We start from the raw sequence: 23,816 nt of genomic DNA, 5'->3' as shown, positions 1-23,816 counted from the left end.
ACCTCTCTCCCCTGGGTCCTGGCCCCAGGCCCAGTCCAGCCCTCTCACCATGGCTTCCATGCGTGCCCGCCGCTCCTCCTCCTCCTTCCTCCTCCTCATGGCCTCCAGGTCCTGTCGGGCCTCCGAGAAGGCCTGCAGGAAAGTATCAAAGATTCCAAAGAATTCGTCTGGCTGCATCTTGCTCTCATGCTCCCCGAAGTGCATCAGGGCCTTGGCAAACTGTAGAAGGAGGGAAAAGTGTTGGTCAACAGTCACCCCCAGGCATGGTGAACTCAGCCCCTAGGTTAGCCAGCTCCAGCTAGAGCTGAGGCCAGTCCAAGGCTGGAAACGGTTGGCATGAGGGATAGGGCTAGAGGTGGCAGGGAAACCCCATTATCATCAGGGGAAGGTACTAGGTTAAGGAAAGGTTTGAGACTGACACCCTTGAGAGGTAGGGAATTGGGTAGTCTGGCCTGTTATGTATGGGATCAGGCAGTATTGACCTTGGGAAGCCCCTCCTAAGGTCGGGAACAGTCTAGTCAGAACTCAGCAGGACTTTAGAGACCATCTAGTTATCAGGTTAATGATGTCACCCCTCTGTGCCTCAGCGTTCTCATCTATCAAGTGAAGATAATAATAGAACCTCCTTCATAGTGTTGTTGCAGGGGTTAATAAGTTAATAGATATAAAGAACCAGCTTTACTTATATGTGCGGGGTACTGTTCTGACTTCTGCTGAGAGCTACCGTCTCTAATGCAACCTGCTCTGTATCCGCTAGGATGAAAGAACTCAACAGTCAAAGCGTGCTTCATGGATCAGCAATATGTGCACCTCCTGGGAGTTTGTTAGAAATGCAGAATCTCAGGCCCCACCCCAGGGCTCCTCAATGAGAACTCACATGTTCATAAGACCCCTACACATAGTGTCCACGTGCATGTTAGTGTGAGAAGCAGGCAGAGGCATAGCCACCAAGTCCAAAGCTGAGCTGCAGAGTTGGGATTCTAACCCAGTTCTATCCTTTACATTTGAGCAACCTTGGGCAGCTTACTTAACCTCTCTGACTCTCATTGTTCACAGCTGTCAAATGGGATAATAACCTTTCCACCAACCCATAAGGCGGGTAGTGAGACTAATCATTAAAACACCTCACACAGTGCCTGGCACCTGCTAAATGGACCATGATTTTTACAGTATGTGGTTATCATTGCCTGTCTTGCAGGAAGGAGGAAAAGGTCTTCTCTCCAAGTTCTGTGACTGAGTTTGTCCCTTTGGGGCTGTCTGCGGTAGGGATGAATGAAGGAGCTTCGTTTAGATAAGGCTGGATTGGAGAGCAATGGCGGTCGGGGTTGGGCTGGGAGTTAATGTGGGAGCTTGGGGCACCCTTACCTTGTCCCTGGCCTCATTTAGCTGGTCCTCCAGCTCTGAGAAACTGAAACTGGATACTGTGATGAAGTCGCTCATGACTGGGACAAACTTGTCGTTAGAGTCCCACACCTGGCGCCTCTGATATTCCAGCTCCTGAGGAGGTGGAGGTTGGGGGGGGGGCAGTGAACCACTGCTTAGATTGGTGACAGGATAAGTGTCAGGAATGCAGGGGTCACTACATCTCCCACCCTTTGTTACTCACAGGACACTGAGCCCTTTGGAAGAGCCAGTACCCCAAGTCTCACAATTCTAAGGGTGGTGAAGAGTAAGAGAGCAGCCAGTCCACCCTGCCTCTACCCTTCCCCCTCCCCTGCCACTGCCATATTTCTTTAGAGCCTTGTGACCCAAAGTGTAGCCTGGGTCAAGCAGCATCACCTGGGATATTGTAAGAAATATACTCTCAGACCCACTGCGTCCAAAGCTGCATTTTATCAAGACCCCCAGGTGATTGCCGATTAAAAACGTTTTTAAAGCTCTCGGCTGATATGGATGCTGCTGGTCCATGGACCACACTTTGAGTAGCACTTTACAGGACTATACAGTCAGAAATTTGGGAATCATCCTCCTCCCACCATAGTGGCAACAAGTGTTTCTTTCTCATACTTAACCTAACCTCAGTTTCTTTTTTTTTTTTTTTTTTTGGAGTTGGAGTCTCATTCTGTCGCCCAGACTGGAGTGCTGTGGCTGCTCCCGGCCACCGCAGCCTTGACCTGCTGGGCTCTGGCGATCCTTCTGCCTCAGCCTTCCAAGTAGCTGGAACTACAGGTGCACGCTACCACACCCGGCTAGTTTTTGATTTATTGTAGAGATGAGGTCTCACCAAGTTGCCCAGGCGGGTCTCGAACCTGTGGGCTCAGGCAATCCACTCACCTCAGCCTCCCAAACGTGTGGGATTACAGGCTGAGCCACCAAGCCCATTTCCTAACCTCAGTTTCTAAGTCCATTCTCCCTTTATCCATCCCCTCCTAGCACAGTGAAGATGGGAAGGGTCTCTTTTTCCGAAATGTGGGGGACAAAGACTTGGGGACATCCCCTGCTGGGTCAGTCAGGCTCACTTCCCCACTCCTATTCTGGTGTTTTCTGGAAGCCTACAATCAGAGATAGTATGAGCAGAGGAGCCATCAGAACAGGAATGGTGGAGACAAGAGACCTGAGTCTCCAGTAATGGATCAGCCCTTGGGTCCTCCACAGGCCCAGGGAAGAGGCAAAGAGATAAAAGGAAGAACCCTCTGGAGACATCAATTCCACTGCCACACTGTGGGCTGCCTGTCCCCAGCCAAGTGTTAAGGGATGAGGATCCTCTTTTCCCATGCAGTTGAAGCTAACTTGAGCATGCAGCAGATTTCTGGTCTATTGCCAAGGAGACTCCATGTTGGACAGGGACATGGGTAAGGCCTCAGACATCACCGTTTGGAAGTTCAAACTTAAGCTCCAGGTAGCCCAATCACCCTTTTCTAAGGGCTGACCATGGACTAGAGGCTGTACCCATTGTGCTGGTTGTTCTGTCCCCAAGAGAGCAGCTTAGGATGTGGTGACAGGCAGCATGAAAGCATGTGCCAGTGGTACCCCTCACCCAAATAGGACAGTTGATGTACTCACCACCTCAACTGCCCTCAGGCCCTTCTTGAGGTTGCCCACCTCCTTCTCCAGCTCTGCCAGGCTGTGAGGAGACATGGAGGGGAAGGAGAATCATCAGCTCAAGGGGCTGAGGCTGGTTCAGGGAGAAGACAATACAAAACACAGTGGCCTTGGAGTCAACTGTGGGTCTCCATAGTGGGCATGGGTCCCAAACACACTTTCGTCACTGACATGTGACCCTGGCGTGCATTCCAGCCCTGTTTTGGCCACCTCCCCTCATGCTTCTGTGTTTTCTTTTCTTTTTTTGTTTTTTGAGTTGGAGTCTCACTCTGTCGCCCAGACTGGAGTGCAGTGGCCGCTCCCGGCCACCGCAGCCTCGACCTGCTGGGCTGTGGCGATCCTTCCGCCTCAGCCTTCCTAGTAGCCGGAATTACAGGCATGCGCTACTACACCCGGCTGATTTTTTGATTTATTGTAGAGATGAGGTCTCGCCGCCCAGGCGGGTCTCGAACCCGCGGGCTCAGGCAATCCACTCACCTCAGCCTCCCAAAGGCGCGGGATTACAGGCTGAGCCACCAAGCCCGGCTTAGCTTCTGTGTTTTCATAAAAAAGCAGGGTGGAACTTGTGTTCAATGGATCTTTCTGGATCAGAAGTATAACGCTGCATATCAGAAGTGCTTCAACAAATGGCCTCTGGCTTAGGTTTGTTTTCATTACCACCAGGTAATGCTTAAAAGCTCTTAATGTAAAAATAAATAAATAAATAAAATTAACATTAAAAAACAAAACAAGAAAAGTTCTTAACGTGGTATATTGCACACAGTGGCATTCGATGCTTGTCAGCCATGTCCACTACATGCCTGGCTCTCCTGGAGACAGCTTCTTTTAGCCTATATGTTCAGGTCTGACTTCCTACTTGTGGCAGATGCTGTTGGTGTCCCACCCAAATTTCCTTGGACCATCCACTGTAGCATGTGGCCCTGACTCTTCCAACTGTGTGAGCACTTTTTCTGAGGCCAAGTCCCCTCCACCTGTATCCATGGCCAGAGAGTTACGCACCCTCACCTCCTGCAGGGCCCCTCGGCCAATGACCAACAGAAGATGCTGTGTGAGCACCCCAGCAACCTTGTCCTTTGGGTGGGATAATTGAAGCGAGTATTCTACACTGTCTCCCAAAGTTCTTTAGTTGGGTTGAGCTCCAACTGCCCATAGTGGTAACTGGCTGGATGATGTTCCCATTACTGGCATTCTTTCTACCTCTGGCCACTACTCCTCTACTGGTATTTTCTGGAAACCTTTCTGAAATAAGGATTTAAGGACAAATTGTCTTTGGTTCTCCCAGAAGCAGACCCTAAGATGTAGCCCATTCCTAGTCAGCCCAGAGTAGGCCTTGAAGGAGGAAAGTCAGACAAGAGTGTGCGTGATCATAGGAGAAGGAAGCCTTGGAGGGACCCCCTCACTTGACTTTGGCGGCTTCTGGAAGATGCTGCAGCTCCGAAGGCATGTGCAGGATGTCAGGGAAATGCTTCTCCAGAATCATGATCAAGTAATGGAGCAGAGAGATGTTTCTGTGAATGAAAGTCAGGTCACGGGTAAGGGATAGAGGGAACTGGAAATGAGGGTCGGGGGAAACCAGGCAGGGTGTTAAGAGGCAATGAGTCTTGGGATGGGAAATGGAGGAAGGATAAGAGAGAGGGTGAGAGAGGCCAGGGTTGGGTGAGATGGAGCCTCAGGAGGAAGCAGGGGGGCTCCCACCTGTCGATGCTGGACTTGGTGTCGGCGATCTTGTTGAGGCTAGCCACCCGGAACCCATAGGCACCCCCACGCTGCCCTTTGTTCATGAAGTTGCCGATGGCTAGAACGACCTCTAGCATCTGCTTTAGACGCTTGCTGCGGATTAGCTCCCGGGAGGCCAGCAGGATGGCTGGGAGAGGAAGACAGATCAGAGCCCTGCACAGACTAGGTCACAGCCGCAGGTCCCTTTGCACCCCAGGAAGATGCTACCATGAAGTTCAGGAAAGGGACTAAGTGTCTTCATTCCGATTTACTTCCCATCCCCACACCCACCCATCTCCAGGGGAAGCAGACAAGCTCACCAAGGCCAAGTCATCAGACAACCCATTCTCACAACGTGCCAACTTCTCTTGAGTATATCTGACAAGATTTTTTCTTGCATGTAAAGATTTTTAAATTTTTTTTTATATGAATATACTCATGGATATAATACTTTTTCTTTTCTAAACTTAGCAATTAAAAACTTTCATTTCAGTATTTTGCATATTATGAGATTATTTCTGCCTGTTTAAAAATGAAATCTTTGATTGATTTTGGGGGGAAAAAAATTGTGAGTTAAATAACATCATCAATTATAATATTCTCATATTTATGTTCTTGTGACATGCTTTATAGTCAGTGGTGTCCAAGAGTTGATCAGATAAGTTACTTGACATCCTGTTGAATATAATTTTTATGATTTTTTTCCAAACTTTAGGCATTTTACTCTTTTCCACCAATGCTTTGACTGATAACATTTGCTAGAGATACAAACTAAGCTAACAGTAATCAAAACTTCAGTATTTCACTCTAATGTATTTACACTGGTTGTGTAGAGGTGTGATACAAATCCCACACTGAGATTTTGTCTACTAGTTATAGAATATGCTTTTTGAATTTAAAATGTGGTGATAAGAAAACCAAATTATTCTTTGATCTTCGGCTTATGTGAAACTGAAACATTCCTTAAGATGCTGCTATGAAGATAAAATGAAAACCACTTGACTAAAAGTTTGAAAAAAAATTCAAAAGCAGTTAAAAATAAGTAACTGCAAAGAAGAGGCTATAAAAATAAGTAATAAGTAAGGTTTGTCAATAGCTTCCAAGTGGAGCATGCATACTCTATGACCTAAAAGTAGCATGACTCTCGGTAGGTATTTGAGCTGTGTGTTTAATTATGAAGATAATGGGTAAATTATGATATATTCATATAATGGAATAAAATGCAGCACTGAAAATGAGTAACTCACTGCTACATGTAACATTAGGGTTAACTCACAACTGTAATGGTGAGCAAAATACACCAGCATAAAATTACTCCCACTACATTTTTCCATTTATCTAAAGCTCAAACAGTTAAACCAAATCTAGAAGCCAAGAGAGTTTAGAGAGGAGGAAAGGAGCAAAGGTGGGGAGTGGACACAGAGGAGGCTCTGGGGTTGGAAACATTCCACTGTTTGACCTGGGTGTTGGTTGACTGCACACATGGCTCACTTTATAATGATTCATCCAGCAGGATTCTTATGATTTGTGTCCTTTTCTATATGCATGTTATATTTCAATAAAAAGTTTATTTTTAAAAAAAACTACTTAGAAAAGTTTCTGGGAATTTATATTCATTGGGATAGTTTTTCTAAGGTTGATATGCTATTTGAAAAATTTGCAAAGGAATCCTCTGAAAAATGCTAAAGTGTTGGCAAAACAGAAAATGACAAGAGTTCAAAGGAAATCAGTGCAAATGGGAAAACTCCCATATGCAATCCTGACATTTTAGATATATTCATAAGAATAATATATTCATGAATATATTCATAAGAATATTACATTTGCAACTGTATTCGTCTTGACTATATTTAGGGAATGTATTCATAATAAGAATCGGTAAATTTGGTATATTCAGCAATAAACATATTCATAAGAAGAATATATTCAAGAAGAATAAATTCATGAATATATTCAAAGAAGAATTGGTAAATTTTGTCAAATTTGGTGAATTGCTTTTGGCAAATGGAACCAGAGTCCCTGCTGGGGAATGGGAATGCAGGTGTGAACAGCTGGAATAGGCTAGATCTTAGCTCTCCTAGGAATATCTACAGGGAGAATTGGAAGGAAGACTAGGAATTCCAATTCTGCACAATCCTCTTGTCTCCACCCCCAGGCAAGCACACTGATCTGATTCTTTCATGCACAACTTTAGGCTCCCCAGCACGGCACCCTCATTATCCTGGACACAGGTTGTCTTGTTCTGCTCTGCTGATATTGTCCTCCCCACACATGAGGCTCAAAGCCTCCTCTGCTTGTCCCTTCCCAGGTATGCATGTCTGCCCACCACCCTGGCCTCCTGTCTTCACCCCCAACTCCATACCCATCCCACCTACCTAGCTCTTGGAGAAAAGAGACCTCTGGACCACTCAAGGACAGAAATCATTGCGATTTCAGAGCTATAAAAGAGTAACTTTCTCCAGCAGATTTTGCTATCCCAAACACGTCTTGCTCTGCTTAGCTTGATATCAAAGAGAGACACTTTCTCTTTCCTGAGCATTCACTGACTGTCAGAGAGAGCTTAGGAGTAGGCTCCTGGGAGCAGGAAACTGTCTGAGATTAAAACTTTCTGGTGGCTAAGCTACTCTGGTTCCATACTTCCAAATGGCAATTGTTTGTTCACATTGACTCCACTGACCCAAGACACAGAAATAGTTGAGAACACAGGTCTTGAGCTAAACCCTTATTTGTGCTGCAGTCTGTAACACAATGAAAGAAAGCCGTGATGAAGATAAAGGTTCAGCCATCACCAGGGCAGGAGACACCATCAGACCTTGGAGATGGAAAGGAGAGTCACTACTGCTATGTCCCTTAGACCAGTTATTTGTGGTCAATACCTGCAGGTCCTTTGTTGTGTGTGCATATGTGTGATGTGTGGGAAAACAGGGTACGACTAAAGAAAATATCTGCCTTTCACTCTGCATGCTCCACCCTATCTCCAGAATCCTCCTTGAAACAGCTCACTGGATTCCAGGAAGGGACACTCTGGATTGGGCATCTCAGGGAGCACCGGCTGGTCCTGGTGTCCAGCAGGGGGGGCCCATGCTCTGCTCTGTCCCCAGCCCGGCACCCTCAGCATCCTGGACACAGGCAGTCTTTTTCTGCTCTGCTGATCCTGTTCTCCCCACAAGGGAGGCTCACAGCCTCTTCTGCTTGTCCCCGCCCAGGTACAGGTGTCTGCCCTCCACCCTGCCCTCCTTCCTTTACCCCCAACTCCATGCCCATCCTGCCTCTGCCATCCCCAGAGGTAGCCCCAGGGAGATGCCCTCGGGCAGTACTACAGGACAAGCTGGAGTGGGTTGATTTTGAAGAACAGCATCAGCATTCCTATCTTGGCTCCACCATCCACTCGTAGCGTAGCCTTGGGGAACTCAGCTCCATTTTAGAGGAGAGAGAAAGGAGGCACACGGAGGTTAATAATCGCTGCCACCCATGGGACTGTTGCGAAGACCAGATGAGACCATTCATGCTTGGCACAGGGTTCTCATCGAATTAGTTACAAATTTCTCATTTGGAAATGGCCTGAGTTGGAGGGGTTCCCTGACTCAGAAAATCAGGTGCCTCCAGGGTTACTGCCACAGTTTTTACTACCTTCTGAATGGTTCTCACTTAATGTGCTCAGAGGTCTCCTGTAAAGCTTAGTACCTCTCAAGTGTACTCTCAAATATTGATGAGCTCAATCCAAACCAGGAACTGTTCTAGGTGCTGGCTACTATCATTATCATCTCTAAATTTCTTCCCACGCTGGGTTAGATGTCAACATTTGCCCCATCTTAGAGAGTTTAAATGCTGAGGCAAAGGAAATGTGTCACATGATTGGCACATGCTAATATAATCAAGTGCATATTTTTTACAATAATTATCATTTTAAATTTTGTCTTAGACTTCAGTTTTTCTTTTGGGTAAAGAATAAGGAAGGAGCCCCCCCCCCCCCATCTCAGTTCATTGACTTTCACCACGCTGTGTATCCCATATGCCTCTACACTCAAGGCCTTCTCCAACCCTCAACCCTACCTTCCACTTTGGGCTTGGCCTCAGCCAGCCGCTCCTGGAACTTCTTCTTGAAGAAGAGGGCCTGCAATCGCTGCTGGTAGTGGTCGATCCTATGGGCAAGGTAAGCTACGTCATGAGATCTCTTCCCCACCCCCTGCCCGGCCTCCTCTTGAGACTGTTCCCTTCCCTTCCCCACACCCTTGGCAGAACTCCACTTGACCCAACCGCAGCCCTGCCTGCCACACCCACAGCCCCAACCTGCTCATTTCATAGAGGAAGCGGTCAGCACGGGCCATCCGATCAATCTCGTGCTTGTGCTCCTCGAGAAGGTCAATGTCACTCTTCTCTGGGATGAACTTGAGGAGCTACAAAAAGCAGACGCAGGTCACACAAACAACTGGTGAGCAGCAGACAGCAGACAAGGGGTACGGCATGTGAGAAGATGTATGCCAACTCTGCTCGAGATGGGAGGGGGCCTTGAAAGAGTCAGGCCACCCTCATATGAACTGATTTATGTTTCATCTGCCTGAAGGAGGTGACAGGGCACCCAGCTCTAAACTGTTTTCTTCTTTTTTTTAACTTTTAAAAGTTGGGATATAACTTACATAAAGTACACTATTCTTGAGTGTAAAACTCAATGATTTTTTTTTCTTTTTAAGCTAATTTTATTGAGGTATAATTCTAATATAATAAAATACGCCCATTTTAAATGTGCAGTTCAATGAGTTTTGTCAAAACTCTCCATCCATTGAACCTCCATTCAAATGAAGATACAGAACATCTTACCCATCCCCTCACCCCCAGAAAGTTTAGCTTGCATCACTTCAATAAGTCACTTAACTGAACACAGACTCACAACTATGACCTTGGACTAGATTTGCCTATCCTTGAACTCACTGCTGTAACGCTCCCTTTTGTGCCTGGCTTCTTTTGTTCAACATAATGTCTAAGATGCATCCTTGCTGTGAGTATTGGTAGGCTGTTTTTCGTTTATAGCTGAGTAGTAGTCTGCTGTATGAATGCTACCGTCTCTTCACTTTCCTATTCATGGACATTGGGTTGTTCAAAGTTTGGGGGTTTTATAAATAAAGTTGCTATAAATACAGTTGACCCTTGAACAACACAAGTTTGAACTGCACAGGCCCACAGATTTTCCTCCAGCTTTGCCACCCCAAGACAGTAAAACCAATCCCTCCTCTCCCACCTCTTCCACCTCAGCTTATTCAGTGTGAGGACTTTGATGTTGATCCACTTCCACTTAATGGAGAGTAAATATAATTTCTCCTCATGATTTTCATAACATTTTCTTTTCTCTAGCTTACTTTGTAAGAATACAGCACATAATACATCTAACATACAAAATATGTGTTAATCGATTGTTTCTGTTATTGGTAAGGCTTCTGGTGAACAGTAGGTAGTAGCAAAGTTATTGGGGAGGGGAGTCAAAATTTATATGCAGATTTTTGACTGTGTGGGAAGTCAGTGCTCCTAAGCCCCGAAATTGTTCAAAGGTCAACTATATTCTTGTGTATGTCTTTTATTCAGTGTTTATACTCATTTCCCTTGAGTATACACCGAAGAGTGGGAGAATTGAGTGATAGGGTAGGCGTATATTTAGCCCTAGTATGCACTGTCAAATACTTTTCCAAAATGATTGTGCCAAATGAGAATTTCAATTGCTTCATATTCTTGCCAGCACATGGCATTGTCAGTCTTTTTAATTTTAGCTACTACAATGGGTGTGTGGTGCCACCTCCTTGTGTGGCTATATTTTTCTGATGACTAATCATACTGAACACCTTTTCATATGCTTATTGACCATTTGGAAATCCTCTTTTATGAGGTTCCTGTTCAAGTCTTTTGCTCATTTTTAAGTTGATTTCTTCATCATTTTCTCATTGATTTGTAGAGTTCTTTATTCTGAATATGAGATGTTTGTTAGATATATGTATAACAAACATCTTCCAGGGTTTGGCTTCTTGTTTCACTTAGTGCCTTTTGATGAACAGTTAAAAGTTTTTACTTTTTAAAACAGTTAAAAGTTCTTTCTTTTAACAAAGTTCAACTGATGGTTTTTTAACAGATTGAGATGGGAGAGATTTGGGGAAGAAATAACTATTGGTCACCCTGATTTTGCCTTGAGACCCAGGAAGGACTACCATATATCTCCTTCCAGCAGCCTCAAACCCCTTGGAAAAGATGCAACCTTTTTCAGTCTTCCTCCAGAAAGCCTGGCCAAGGGAAGTTTCTACAAACCTTTTCCTCAACTCTACTAGCTCAATTTCTCCTTGACTAAAGTGTCTTAGCCTCTCTGGGGGCTGTTGGGAAGGGGTATGGCTGCTGCCTGGGTTCAATTCCCCTTCCCATCCCATGAGAGTCCTTACCTGCTCCAGCATGTCCTTAGCAAGGTCCTCCTGCTCATCCATCTTCAAGACAGCCTGCCGGATCTCCTCGTTAGAAAGCTTCAACCTAAGGCAAAACCCCATACCCTAAGCAGTATGGCCTGGCCCCTCAGCCCAGAATAGCCCCCAGACCTTCTCCAAAAGATATAGCCTTCCCAGTCTTCCTAATGTGAACTTAGGAGTGCATTTGATAGCACTCCCTCCTCACCTCCTCTGCAAAGATTTCTCAGACTAAACTAATATGATTCACTCCATAAACTCGATAATGAGCATTTGAATCTCTAAATAAAGACTTGAGTCTCTGGTCTCTTGCTTGAGACTCTGTCAGAACCGATAGCAGCATTCGGGAGTAAAAGGCATGTCTTCAGTGTAGACTGCAGAGACAGGGCAAAGGGTTTCTGAGTCGTCTCCTCCTTCTCATGCCTAAAAAATGTACAGCATATCCATGGGAGGACGGGGAGACCAGCAAGCCACTGAGGGGGCAATTTCCTGCTGCCTTCATTCTCAGAACACAGGATCACTCTCAGTCTCCTGACAACGTCTCAGCTCCCACACAGCTGTCCCAGTCGGTCTCGCTGTCTGGGAGAGGGAGAAGTCACCCTCCCCAACACACACACACACACACCCACAGCCCTTCCCTATCCCCTCTACCCTCTTACCCACTAGGAACCCTGGGAATTCAGGACTCTCCCCCACCATCAACTGGGGGAAACCGAGGCCCGGGGGCTTGTGGGAGAAAAAGGGGGGTGGATGTCCCAGAAGCAGCTGGGGGCAGCACTAAGAATAGTATGGGAGGCGTGCCCTCCGACCATGATCAGGCAGGAGGCCCGCACAGAAGCCATGCTGTTAGCGCAGATACTGCCCTGTTTGTTCTGCAGCCGAGGGAAATGCTTAGGGCCTGAGATCATGCTGCTCTGTGGCCTAAGCCAAGCGGGGGCCCTCCATGGGCTTAGTGCAACTCAGCTGCCAGACGCTGACCAGGCTGGTCAGGGGCCTCAGGGCTGGGAAGTTTCCTGTCTGCAGAGCCCTGCACTGCTGCTCAACCTGGGCTCCCAGGAGAGGGTTCCAGACCAGTGCCTGCCACCCTGCTCAGGGGACAGCAGAGAGGGAGAGGCAAGGGACTGCCACCACCCCATTCCTCTGCCACCTTTCTCCTCTGGACATTCAGTTCAACCACCTTTTTTGCTCTAGCCCTATCTGGACCCCCCCCTCCCTCAGGGGCCCATTCTCTTCCCCTTTCCCCCTCAGGAACCTATGAGGGGGCAAAGGTCACAGAGGTAGGGCGAGCACGTACTTGGAGAGAAGAATGATGCAGTTCTGGGCCCTCCGGCCATCAATGACTGACAGCTCTTTGACCTTGCGGGAGGCCAGGTAGATGTCCTCAGTGGAGCCCAACTCTTTCTGCAACCGACAAGTGGAAGGTTGAGGGGTGTGTTTTTCCCCATATCTCCTCTTGCCCAACTCCCCGCCCCAAGGAGCCACCCCTGCTACCCCAGGAATGCTCCTGGAGTGAGGGGAAGAAGGGAAGGGGAAGAAAAAGACAGGAGGGTGGCTAAAACTCACTTTAATAGAAGCATCTGGGACTCATCATGGACGAGGATGGATTGGGGAAGGACAGTTGGGAGCCCCCTTTTTAGAAATTATCATCCCTGGGCAAGCCAGGGAAAGAGCTACTCCAGTGGAGGAGGGTGTGACGGACCCCTGTGGCTTTGGGCAATGTGACATGACCTACCATGTCCCCCACAGAATCAACCCCCATGCCACCACCCCGCTCAGAGTCTTCCTCAGGCTTATGATGAGAGAAGTTGGTCCTGAGCCCCCAAAGACCACAGTTTCTGACTGCTGGGGACTTGGGGCACAGCCCGATGCACCCAGGGTAGAGAGCATCCACAAGTTCAGAGGTGCAGAACCTGAGGTAGCTTCTCTCCTCTAAGGTTCCAGCAGGTAGAATCCCAAGAAGTCAAAGATTCCATCCTCCCCCCTTCTCCTGGGCCCCTGTGAGATAGACAGGAGGTTGTCTAGTGCACTGTTCATAATCTGGGAGACTCATGTTTCACAACTACAGGGGCCACCACTCACATCATTATCTTGGTGAATTGTGCCCCTAATACTGTGTAACCCCCACCCTGTGCAATCTTAAGGGAAGGGCTTTCCTTAGACAATTGGCCTAGAAGCCTTCTCCTCACTCCAGGAGACATGCACCTCCATGGCTGCCAGGGGTCTGCTTGGTTACCTCCCTCTCCTTCATTTCTTCTTTTTCTTTGGGGACCCTTCCCCATGCTACCCTGTCTGGATAGGAAATAAGGTACAAGGTGGGATAGACAAGTCCCACTCTTTCGGGCCCAGGACAGGGCAGCCGCAAGGACAGTGATTAAAAGTTGGAGTGTTCAGAGCCCCAAGAGTAACTCACCTGCTGAGAAGGATTAGTTATCAGCTCCTAGGCAGGTAGCAGCCACAGCCAACAGAGAATTAAACATGCACAACATTAGCCAAGAGGTTTGGGGACCAGAAATAGCAGGACAGACATGGGGATCTTCTCTGTCCACTTTGTTCCAATGAGACCCCCATGGTTGGAGACAGGGACCTGGAAGTAGCACTGGACAGGAGCTGTTCTAGCAGACATGCACTCCCTGAGTAGCCAAACAAAGCGGAGACCAGGCAGCTCCTCCCACCTGCCCATGGGACCACCACTCCCCAGTCAGGGCATCAAGACCCTGAGTTCCCCCACCCCAGGCCTTGACTGCCTGTTCTTCCTTTTCTCTCTGCTGAACATCTGCAGAGGGGGTAGAGGGCATTCTTCCACCCTGGGATGAGTTCATCTTTCTAAATAGAGACACAAATGAACTTGAGCTGGAAGTTGTGTTCACTGAGGCAGAGGAAAACAAGTGTCCTTGAATTTGCTCCTTGCTTCCTATCTGTCCTTTCACGTCTAAGGGGAGCTGAGGAGTCATAGCCTCACCTGTGTTCCCCCTTCCTGACACTGATGGAGTTGAAGCCACCAACTCAGACCTGCATGTGGCATGAAGAAAAGACCATGGCTCCTAGGTCCTCCCCTGCTCCATGATGAACTGCCCAGGCCCCGAAGACAGGGAGAGGAGGCGACAAGGGCAATAGAATCTCTGGGATCCCACTAGCTCTGGTGCTATGACTTCAGTCCCAGAGACTGGGTGGCCCAATGAGTGACAGGAGGCAGGTGGCTTGACCGAGTGGGCTCAGAAAGGTGAGTGGGGACAGAACAGGAGGTCATTCGGTCTTAGCTCTCCTCAGCTCACCAAACTGGGAGGACCCAGACCCAGTTTGTCCTAAATACCATACCCTTCTTTCCTGATTGGCCCCGTCTCAGCCCTGCTGAGCCTGGAGGAAGACTCTCAAACTAGGAGGAGGTGTGTGATTGCCTGCAGGCCTCCTGCACACACTCCTCTGTCCTCGGCACCCCTCAGGGAGCCCTGACTCACAGAAGCCAGTGCTCAGAAGAGCTCCTCCCAGCTCCCGCAGCCTCAGTTGCTGCCTGACATGGACATGGCTGAAAATGTCTCCTAGAATTAAGGGTAGAGAACCAGATGCTATGGGCACCCACATTTAAATTAAATTAGCAATCATGGGGCTAGAACCTAACTCCCCACCCCCACTTCTTTGGCCAGTGCCCTGGGAGTGGTTGCATGTGTCCTCAGTCATCTACAGGTCTGCATTTGGCAGAAAGAGGGCCAGGGCACCTCTAGTCCTGTGGGGAGCCAGGCCATGACATCCAGCCACTGCCAGGACCTACTCATTGGCACCTGGGGAAGTCCTCAAGACTGGAACGCTAGGCTGAGTAGAGAAAACAAGAAAGGTGGTAGTATAGCCCAAAGAGGAAACAGTCTCTCTGAGGCAGACCAGAGAGCAAGCAAATACCTAAGGCCACTGGGCTGGTATTAGTTACGATGTGTGTAACAATCAGCTGTGTTAGTTACAATGCAGATTCCTGGGCCCCAGCTCATGTCTTGAATCACATTCATGTGTGGATGAGATCTGAGAATCAGTATTTTTGGCAGTCCCCACAGGGATTCGGCATAGCTTGAGACCACTGCTTCAGGAGTGCCTTGCATTCTGCCACCAACTCACCCCCTACTTCCTCTGTGGCTGAAGGACCAGTCATGCTAGCCAGTCATCTGCATGTAGAGCCTGTGGAGCAATCCCCAGTGCCTCTCTGGGGCTGCCCAGGGCCCAGCCCTAGCCTCAGCCCCGGAGGCAGCAGCTTCCACCTCCCTTGCAACTCTAACATCCTCTGCCCAACAGTCTCCTAGAAATGTCGAGAGACAAAATACAATGGAGAAAATGTTTTGAAAAGTTATAGGGCCTTCTAGGCCTGGTCTCTAAATCCTGGGCCAAAGAGAGTAGAGGTCAACAGTGACCAGGCCTTGTGACTTTGCCTCCAATGCTCCAGGGTAAGAGAGGAATGGACAAATTTTTATTTTAATACTTGATGTGTAAGCATAAACTGCAACACAGTGGGATGTTCCCCCTACTGGACTTCACGCCTTTAACTCATAGTTCCACAGGCACATGGTACCTATAAAGAATACAGCCATTCGGTATACATGTGAGGAAGGGAAGAAAGAGGGCAGGGAGGGAGAAAAAGAGGGAGGGGAGGAGGGAGGAAAGACGGGAGAAGACAGGGAGGGAGGGAGGAAAAAAGGGACTGGGACTGAGATTTGGGCTTAAGTGTGTGGTGAGGAAGGGAGGAAGGGAGGAGGAGGGAGGGAGGAAAGGGAAGGAGGAAAAGAAAGAAAAAGAGAAAGAGGTTGGGAGGGAGGGAGGGAGGAAAGGAAGAAGGAGAAAGAGGAAAAGAGGAAGGGAGGGAGGCAAAGAAGAAGGAAGGAAGAAGGATGGAAGGAAGGGAGGAAGGAAAAGGCTGAGGTTTGAGGTTTAAGGGTGTGGTATGTGGAAGACTGGAAGTCAAGACTTAAGAGGCCAGAGGGGGTGAGGGTCTTACCTGGTGCCTCTGATATGCTGAAAACATTTTTTCAAAATCCTCTAGGTCCAGAATCCGAAATACCTGCATGTCATCAATATCATTCCATACCGTGCCAAGGACACGCTCCTAGGATTCAGGGAGTAGGAGGGGAGAAGATAGGGTTGGCCCAACTCCTTAATTATGGAGATGCCCAAATACCCCCATTTCCACTTGCCGCCCAACTGCACATACAACGACGACTAGGATTTCAGGCCTTCAGAAGGCAGGCCCTCTGATCCCACCTCACCTCTACCCCTCTCTGATACTCTGCTCCAGAGAAGAGGCCAGAGAAAGCCTCCTTCTCCTTTTTGCACAAGGCCACGTGTAAGAATGGTCCAGAAATCACTGGGAGTGCTGGAGGGATGGGTGGGTAGTAGGAAAGGGGTTGTGCTGCACTCCTTCCAGAGAAGCAAAGGCAGAACCCATGTTCTCAGCATATTCTACACAGGTACCGTTTCCCTCAAGGGTAGGGGCCTGGGAGTGGCCTCATCCTTGACTGCAGTCACTGGAAGAATCAGGGCCAGACTTAACTTGGGATCTTCAAAGCCTCAGCACAGACTGTATTTCCTATCTCTGAGATGGTCACTTTCTTTGTCAAGTATCTTCTTTCCACTTTCCCAGATTCCCAGAAAGTGAACAAATACCAATCGTTGGGATGCCCTGGCACCTTTAGTGACTCAGCCATAATCTCCCTTTGGTCAAATTCAGGGAAGGCGTCTCCATCCTCAATGACTGGGATGGGCCCAGGTCTTTACATTCCTGTCTCTCTAGAGGACCCTTGTGCTGGGGTCTGGAAAGGAGCTGTTAGACAAGTCAACTCAAAAAATAAAAATAAAAGAACCCAGCAGTCTTGTAGCATCCTGCCTGCTGATGGCTTAAAGGACAGGAGACTGCACTTCAGGCTTAGAGCACAGAAAGCAAAGCCCCCACCAGGGCATTCCACCCCACTCTTCCTGGAAATCCCCACCTTATCCAGAGCTTTGCTGTCCTTCCAAATATGAGAGCCCTCCCCCAAAACAAGCAGAATTATCATTTGAAGTACGAGACCTTTGTAGAACCCTTGGAATTTGTTTCTCCAGATCAAATGATCAACCAAAGTATTTATCTGGAAGTTTTTAGAAGGTTGCATCATGACTTGCAAAAGAAATATCCCGAGTTGTAGCCAACAGGTGACTGGTTCTTCCACCATGACAATGCACCTGCCCACACTGTGCTGAGTGTTCAGCAGTTTGGGACCCAAAACAACATGATCCCTGTGTCTCTCCCGATTTACCAGATCTTGCCCAATCAACTTTTTTGTTTGTTTGTTTCCCTAGATGAAAAAAGTCCTCAAAGGGAAACATTTTTGCCTGTGTAGAACAGGTGAAACAAAAATGGCAGAAGCACTAAAAGGCATCAACATTGATGACTTCAAAAACTGAGCAATGAAAAAAGCATCTCATTAAACGGAGAGTATTTTTAAGGTGACTGAAGTTTAAACATGCAAGAATAAATATACATTTTTTTATAAATAGATTCTAGGTCTTTTGGGTTCCCCTCTCGTAGAATCTCCCTGCCTCCCTCTAACTAGAGGACAGCCGGGAAACCTTTATGCCTTCTCCACCTCCTCCTTCTCCTCCTTCTCCTCCTCTTCCTGCCTATATCTTTTCCCCAGTAAGGCTTGAAGAGAGAAACATACCTCTCACTCACTTTTATTTTCTTAAACTCTGGAAAGGAGAGGCTAGGCCAGAGTTGGGGGGTAGGGACATTCCTGTGGCCTTCAGAAGGCCAGGGACCCTCTTGTGGAATGCTGGCTGGGAAACTCAGAGCAGCAAGGGATACAGGCAACTGGCCAACCCCAACACAGACGCATTCTTTTCATGGCAGAAACAACCACTGCATATGTGTGTGTGTGTGTGTGTGTGTGTGTGTGTGTGTGTGTGTGTGTGTGTGTGTGTGTGTGTGTGTGTGTTTACACATGCTTGTACACAGGAGCATGGGGGATAGGGGAAGGGAATTAGGAGAGGAGTCAGGCTCCTGGAAAGGGGAACATGAAAGGTAGAGGAAGGATAGGAAAGAGAATGGAATTAGGGAAGGCAGGGAGAGAGCCTGCTGAAACAGCATGGGGTGCTCTGTGGTCATGAGTCTGCTCTGCAGGGAGGCATCCCTCTGAGTCTAGGCCCAGGTGGAGGTAGAGGAGAGAGAAGCCCCAGAGGTTAGCTCCCATCCTTCTGTATTCTTGGTGAGGCTAGGGCTAGAAGAAAGGGGCTGGAGCAGCGAGTAGGCTGTTCACCACCGTAAAGAATTTCCCCTGGGACAGCAAACTGAGCTCTGGCTCCCTGTCTCTCCCTTTTTCCCAAACACTGTTCGCCCCACCCCCAGCTTGCCCGCATTTGCCAGAAGGAATTGAGGCTCTTCATGGAGCTATAACTGAGGTCTGGAGCCAGAGAGAGGTAGGTCTGTTCCTAATATTATCCATATCCTAACATTCACCTTGTTGCCCTGACATGCCCACCTTGTATAATAATTATTGAATGTGATTTTCCCACTACTGTGGCCAAGAGCCCACCATCTCCAGTCTAGACTCCTGAAACTTCTGCCCCCTAGAGATATATTTCACATGCCAGAGAAATCTTTCTCAGAAAAATGTTGCATTTGTTTTCCTCGTAAGCACTGCTCTTGGGGTTAGCCCTGTCATGATGCAGGGCTGTGAGCAGAGGGAGGGATACTATTCTTTTCTCATGTCCCATAAAGGGCAACTTTACACAGCCCTGCATCATGATGCTTGCCTCACTGAGTTGATATGAGAATTAAGTGAGATAGCATACTTAAAGCCCACAGGGCTGGGCCACTAATAATAATTATCCCAATATCATTATTATGAAGACTTTCTATGTGTCAGCCACTGTTCCAAGTATTTCATATGTATTAAGTGAATTAATCCTCACAGAAACCTTTGGGATAGATGTTATTATTATCCCCCTATCTTACAAATCAGGAACCTGAAGCTCAAACATTTCAATAACCTGCCCTGTCCACAACTAAAAGTTTGGGACAGGGATCAAAGGTTCTCAAATATTATTCAATGCCTCTCTTCCCCACTCCTGCAGAGAATGTCTGTAACTTCTATAAATGCCTCTCATTGTCTATTCCATCAAACCCATACTTTCCCATCTAGGAATGAAACTCTGGTCTGTTCTGGGACCCTAGAAAATTTGCACAGACTTTACTATTACTAGACCCCAGAGAAAATCCTAAACACAAAGGACTTCATCCATATGATAAAAAATTATGCAAAAATATTGGTTGCCTTGTCTACCTTCCTTATTCATTGACGAGCATAACTTTTCATTACATTGTTAAAAACCTTACATTATACATTGTGTGTATAGGAGACAAAGTATTCCTCTTTTTACAATAAAAAATTATTTCTGATCATGAACAATCAATGTTTCTGCACAGCCTTGGGTTTTGCTGAGTGGTGCACCTGCTCATACATAGCTGGCTTTGCTGGCTCGCCTTGTGGCCATGGAGAAGCACCCACAGGACACAGGTGTGCAGTGTATTCATCACAAACTTTGACCACCTTGCTTCGAAATGCTGCTAACAAGGGCTCTAAAGCTTTAATAACTCAAGATAGGAGATGTTATTAGAAGCCCAGGAAGAGACTATGAATGGACTGCATTCATGTTTCATCCTTCCACCTAGATTATAAAACCAGAGGCAAAAGGAATCTTAGAGATCATCTCACAGATGGGCAAACTGAGTCAAGATAAGTAATTTACAGACATTGCACAGGTAGTTACAGGTTTGGTTAAAGATTAGAAACTCTCCCTCAACCTACTCCCAGGATCCCTAGGTATTTCCTTAATCACACTTCCTAATTTGCCAGACCCCGAGCTATGATGGGACAATGTCAGCTCTTACCTTTTGTTAATAACCATCATAGCTTCCAGTATAAAGCTCTACCTAAAGCAGACCCCAGGTGGACAGGCTAGCTGGTCTGCCATCAGCAGGGTACCTAACAAGTAGATGACCACCTACTTAGCAATCTTGCATCTCTTCCCACCAGACTATCCATTTGAGTCCAATGAAGCCCAAACCGAATGGTACAGTTATGAACTCCCCAAGAGCCAGTCCACTAGGCCCCTATAACGAGGTCCCTTCATCCCAGCTCCCACTTGGTGTCTGTATGGTGCCTGATGCTGAAGTAAGGGTAAGAGCCAGGCTAACTGAATCCAGTGACCATGTGGGTGTTTACCTCAGGGACAAAGTTCCCAGTCCTCTTAATAGGAATGCCACTGTACAGAACTAGAGGCAGGGGTTGGCCCAGGCCAGAACTGCCCTTCAATTACTAGGTCTGATGGGACAAGGGCATCTCTACTCTATGCTCATGAGGAATCCACTCCCACCTGTGGGTTTGGGATTGGTGATTAATAGTGGATCAAACTCATGAGGGCCTCTCACTGCTGATCTAGAAACCTGGCCAGTCTAACCTTCCCCATGCAGGGATGCCAAAAGAGGTACATCTTGACATCAAACTCTTCAGTCCTTTGTACCCACTGCTCTGATCTTTACCAAGACGTGGATGTTGGCTCTTTGCCTTTTTTCCACCCTTTTCCTCAAACTGACCTTGTCCTTGAAATTCTGCCTAGCTCTTGTCTTGTCTGTCTCTGTAACTCCATTAACCTTCAGTGCATACAAAATGCAAATGTCAGTGACTTTGCCAATGTGAGCACTGCCGCAGGTCAAGGGTCTCTCCCAGTGTATATGTTCTCCCTCGTGGATAGTGAGCTGCCTGACACAGCACATCCATCCTGTGTATCCACAGAGACTACCCTTCCCCCCAACAAAGAAAGGACCCAGGTGGGGATCTGCAAACAGTGGCAGGTAAACCATGAGTCGGACTGCCCTGCTGCAGAAGAATGGACCCACTGACCCTTCCTAGACACTCAAAACTCACCTCATTCAGCTTGACCCAGTTGAAGGACTTCAGTGGGTGGGAAGGCTGGGGGACACGCTTTTTCCTGAGTGGGACATCACTGCTGGGGTAGGGGTCCTGAGGGAGGGGCAGGCTCATGCCCAGGCAAGGTGGAGCACCTGGAGGAGTAGGGGGGCCCCCGGGAGGAAGGGGTGGTGGTGGCGGAGGGGGGCAGCAGGCAAAGGGCAGAGGAGGTGGGGGTGGAGGCAGGTCGTTGGTGGTCATCGAAGAAGACAAGGTGAGTGGGCCCCCCGGGGGAGGCGGGGAAGATACAGGGCCTGTCTGTGAGGAGACAGAAAAATCAAAAGGACAAAGCTGTCAGCACTGACACTGTTCAGGTCCCCCACCACTCTTCCTTTTCTTCCTCTTATTCTCTGTCTAGTCTAGACCCCAAATCCTGCTCTTACCTCACACACACACACACACACACACACACACACACACACACACACTCAGCCTTGTTTTCTCTCTCTGCATCCCAAACATCCAACACACACACAGACACATACACACACCTACAGTCACATACAGACATGGACAGTGGACAGTCAGGAGCATAATCATCACAATGAAACAGCAGGATTGATACATACAGTTGTACAGGCTATCAACAGCATAGGGGACTCCAGCTGGAAGGGTGGGGTGGGGGAGCCAAAACCCCACCTGCACTCTGCTGTACAAGACATGCTTCCTGGGACAGTGTCACCCAGAACAAGGGGCATTATTCATTATTTTTTCTAACTAACACAAAGATGCCATCCATATGGTCAGGGATTTCTTCTCTCCTGGCCTAAGTTCTCGCCCTCTCTTTTCCCTCATCCTGGACTCAACTATGTAAAAGGCGGGTAGGGTGACCACATACTGAGAGTTCACTGAGTTGGGCCACCAGCTCTGCAACTTGTCCCCGAGCCTGGCGCAGCTCCTGGGACTCTCGGGCCAGCTTGTCCTTCATTTTGTTCAGCGTCCGCATCATCTCTTCTTTCTCCAGCGTCTTGGTTTCACATTCCCGCTCCTTCCTCTCCAGCCGGCTCACGAGTTCCGTGTGTTCTGGGATTGGGGTAGAACCAGAGAGGAAATGGGAGGAGAGGGTGTGAGTATATGTGCAAACCCTCCCTGGGAGGAGACGAGGTCCTGGGTTGGGCAGAGGAGGGGTGTGTGGATCATGCAGAAGTTCTCACCTTTCCGGACCTTCTCTGCCTGCTCACGCCACTGTTTCACTTCATTCTCATTGATGAGCCTGGTGAGGGGCAGAGGGAGGGAGCCAGGTGATTGTTGACTGTGAACGCAGTTTCCCGGAAGACATCTCACTTCTCTATTTGGTACCCTGATCTCCAATCTGTCCAGGCTAGGCTCCCAGATATCTTTCCAGTTTCCCACCCCTCACTGGTTTACATCATGTATCTGTGTGGACCGTGAGAGGTAAAAAGATCTTTAGATACTTTATAACCCAACCCCTTTGTGATCCAGTTGAAGTGACTAGGCTCAGAGACCAGAGAAGGAATGAGAGCTAATTCATGGTAGAACTAGGACTGAATCTCAGGTTTGCTTAGTTGTATGATGACTTGTACCCCTTTGTAAAAACAGGTTTTGCACTTGAGAGAGAGCAAAATATTGGCCCTACGACAGTGTGGGCTCAAAAGACCACTGTGTAAGAGCAAGAGAAATTGCCTACCCCAACCACATAGAAGGAGTGTGTCAAGGGTGAAACAGAGGATGACCTTGTTCATGTTAAGCTCTGGTAATAGGGTGTTAAAATTATGCTTTTACTCTGACATCAAAGTATGAGAGAGGTGAAAATCCAAATAATCATTTTTTTTGCAAATCTGAAAATGTGGAAGAGTTAGATCCATGATCTTGACTCCCTCAACCACATCGAGGATGTAAAGGGAAGAGGTTTCTTTGAAGAGAGTCCTTGCCGTCACCCCTAGGGTGCTATTTCCTACACCATCATCTAGGGAAAAGGGTCCCTTGGGCCCACCCCAAGAGTTCTGACCCATGTTCCTGAAGTTGGGAGGGAAGCAGGGTAGACTAGGGTCCTACTTGGGGCCAAGTAAATCCAGAGGGTGAAGAAGGATTGACCAGGAGAGCACTGCTGTTCTGGGACCTGTGATTATTCCTCGAGTTTGCTGGCAGGAGAGATTGTATGAACTGCCCATGGGCCAGACGTAAGCCCATGGAGGATTTGAGCTGAGACTATTGTAAGATCCCTTCAGTGGGTTCACCTGGGAGAAAATTTGGAACATCTACACTGTAAGTCTATGTGCACTAGATTGCCAGTGAATCCGGTACTGATGGAAGCAGCCAGCCAGGCAACCAGAGGGAAAAAAAGTCTTATATGGCCAGTGAGCTGGGTTTTATAGTGTGAGGCACCCAGCACAGAACTTTAGAAGATCTTAGGATCACATTGATGTCTTTACCCATATGCCAAGCCCATAGAGCAAGAAGCCTCTTTACTAAATTATCTGATCAAATAATGTCTTTCTCCTTTCTCCTTGTCCCCAGGTTGCCTCTGGAGGGGGTCAGAAACTGGTTAGCTAGAAGAAAGGCAGGGTGGGAGATAACAGGAGTTAGAGGAGAAGAGATCAGAGAAGAGAAGGCAAAAAGAGGTAAAGCTCGCTCGCTCGCTCGCTCTCTCTCTCTCTCTCCCTCCCTCCCTCCCTCTCTCTCATAT

At 47.9% G+C, this 23,816-nt stretch overlaps 1 protein-coding gene across 1 annotated transcript in view; it reads right to left on the bottom strand.

The window, feature by feature from the left end:
- The window catches only part of DAAM2 (dishevelled associated activator of morphogenesis 2), an 83,283-nt gene that overhangs the window by 3,397 nt on the left and 56,070 nt on the right, over window positions 1-23,816 (bottom strand). The window contains exons 12-25 of the mRNA XM_021709847.1: window positions 22,324-22,382; window positions 22,008-22,192; window positions 21,128-21,427; window positions 16,165-16,272; window positions 13,603-13,629; window positions 12,487-12,593; window positions 11,175-11,259; window positions 9,049-9,155; window positions 8,812-8,900; window positions 4,738-4,906; window positions 4,443-4,550; window positions 3,004-3,064; window positions 1,366-1,497; window positions 49-219 (exon numbers count right to left, since the gene is read on the bottom strand). Coding sequence (XP_021565522.1) covers window positions 49-219; window positions 1,366-1,497; window positions 3,004-3,064; window positions 4,443-4,550; window positions 4,738-4,906; window positions 8,812-8,900; window positions 9,049-9,155; window positions 11,175-11,259; window positions 12,487-12,593; window positions 13,603-13,629; window positions 16,165-16,272; window positions 21,128-21,427; window positions 22,008-22,192; window positions 22,324-22,382 — 1,708 coding nt within the window. The remainder of the gene's footprint in view (window positions 1-48; window positions 220-1,365; window positions 1,498-3,003; window positions 3,065-4,442; window positions 4,551-4,737; window positions 4,907-8,811; window positions 8,901-9,048; window positions 9,156-11,174; window positions 11,260-12,486; window positions 12,594-13,602; window positions 13,630-16,164; window positions 16,273-21,127; window positions 21,428-22,007; window positions 22,193-22,323; window positions 22,383-23,816) is intronic.

This window comes from Carlito syrichta, unplaced genomic scaffold, assembly GCF_000164805.1.
Source record: "Carlito syrichta isolate Samal-C Ts95f unplaced genomic scaffold, Tarsius_syrichta-2.0.1 Scaffold287502, whole genome shotgun sequence".
NCBI classification, from domain to species: Eukaryota; Metazoa; Chordata; class Mammalia; order Primates; family Tarsiidae; genus Carlito; species Carlito syrichta.
The sequence above is the reverse complement of the archived record's forward strand: the minus strand, read 5'-3'. Positions and strand labels throughout refer to the sequence as shown.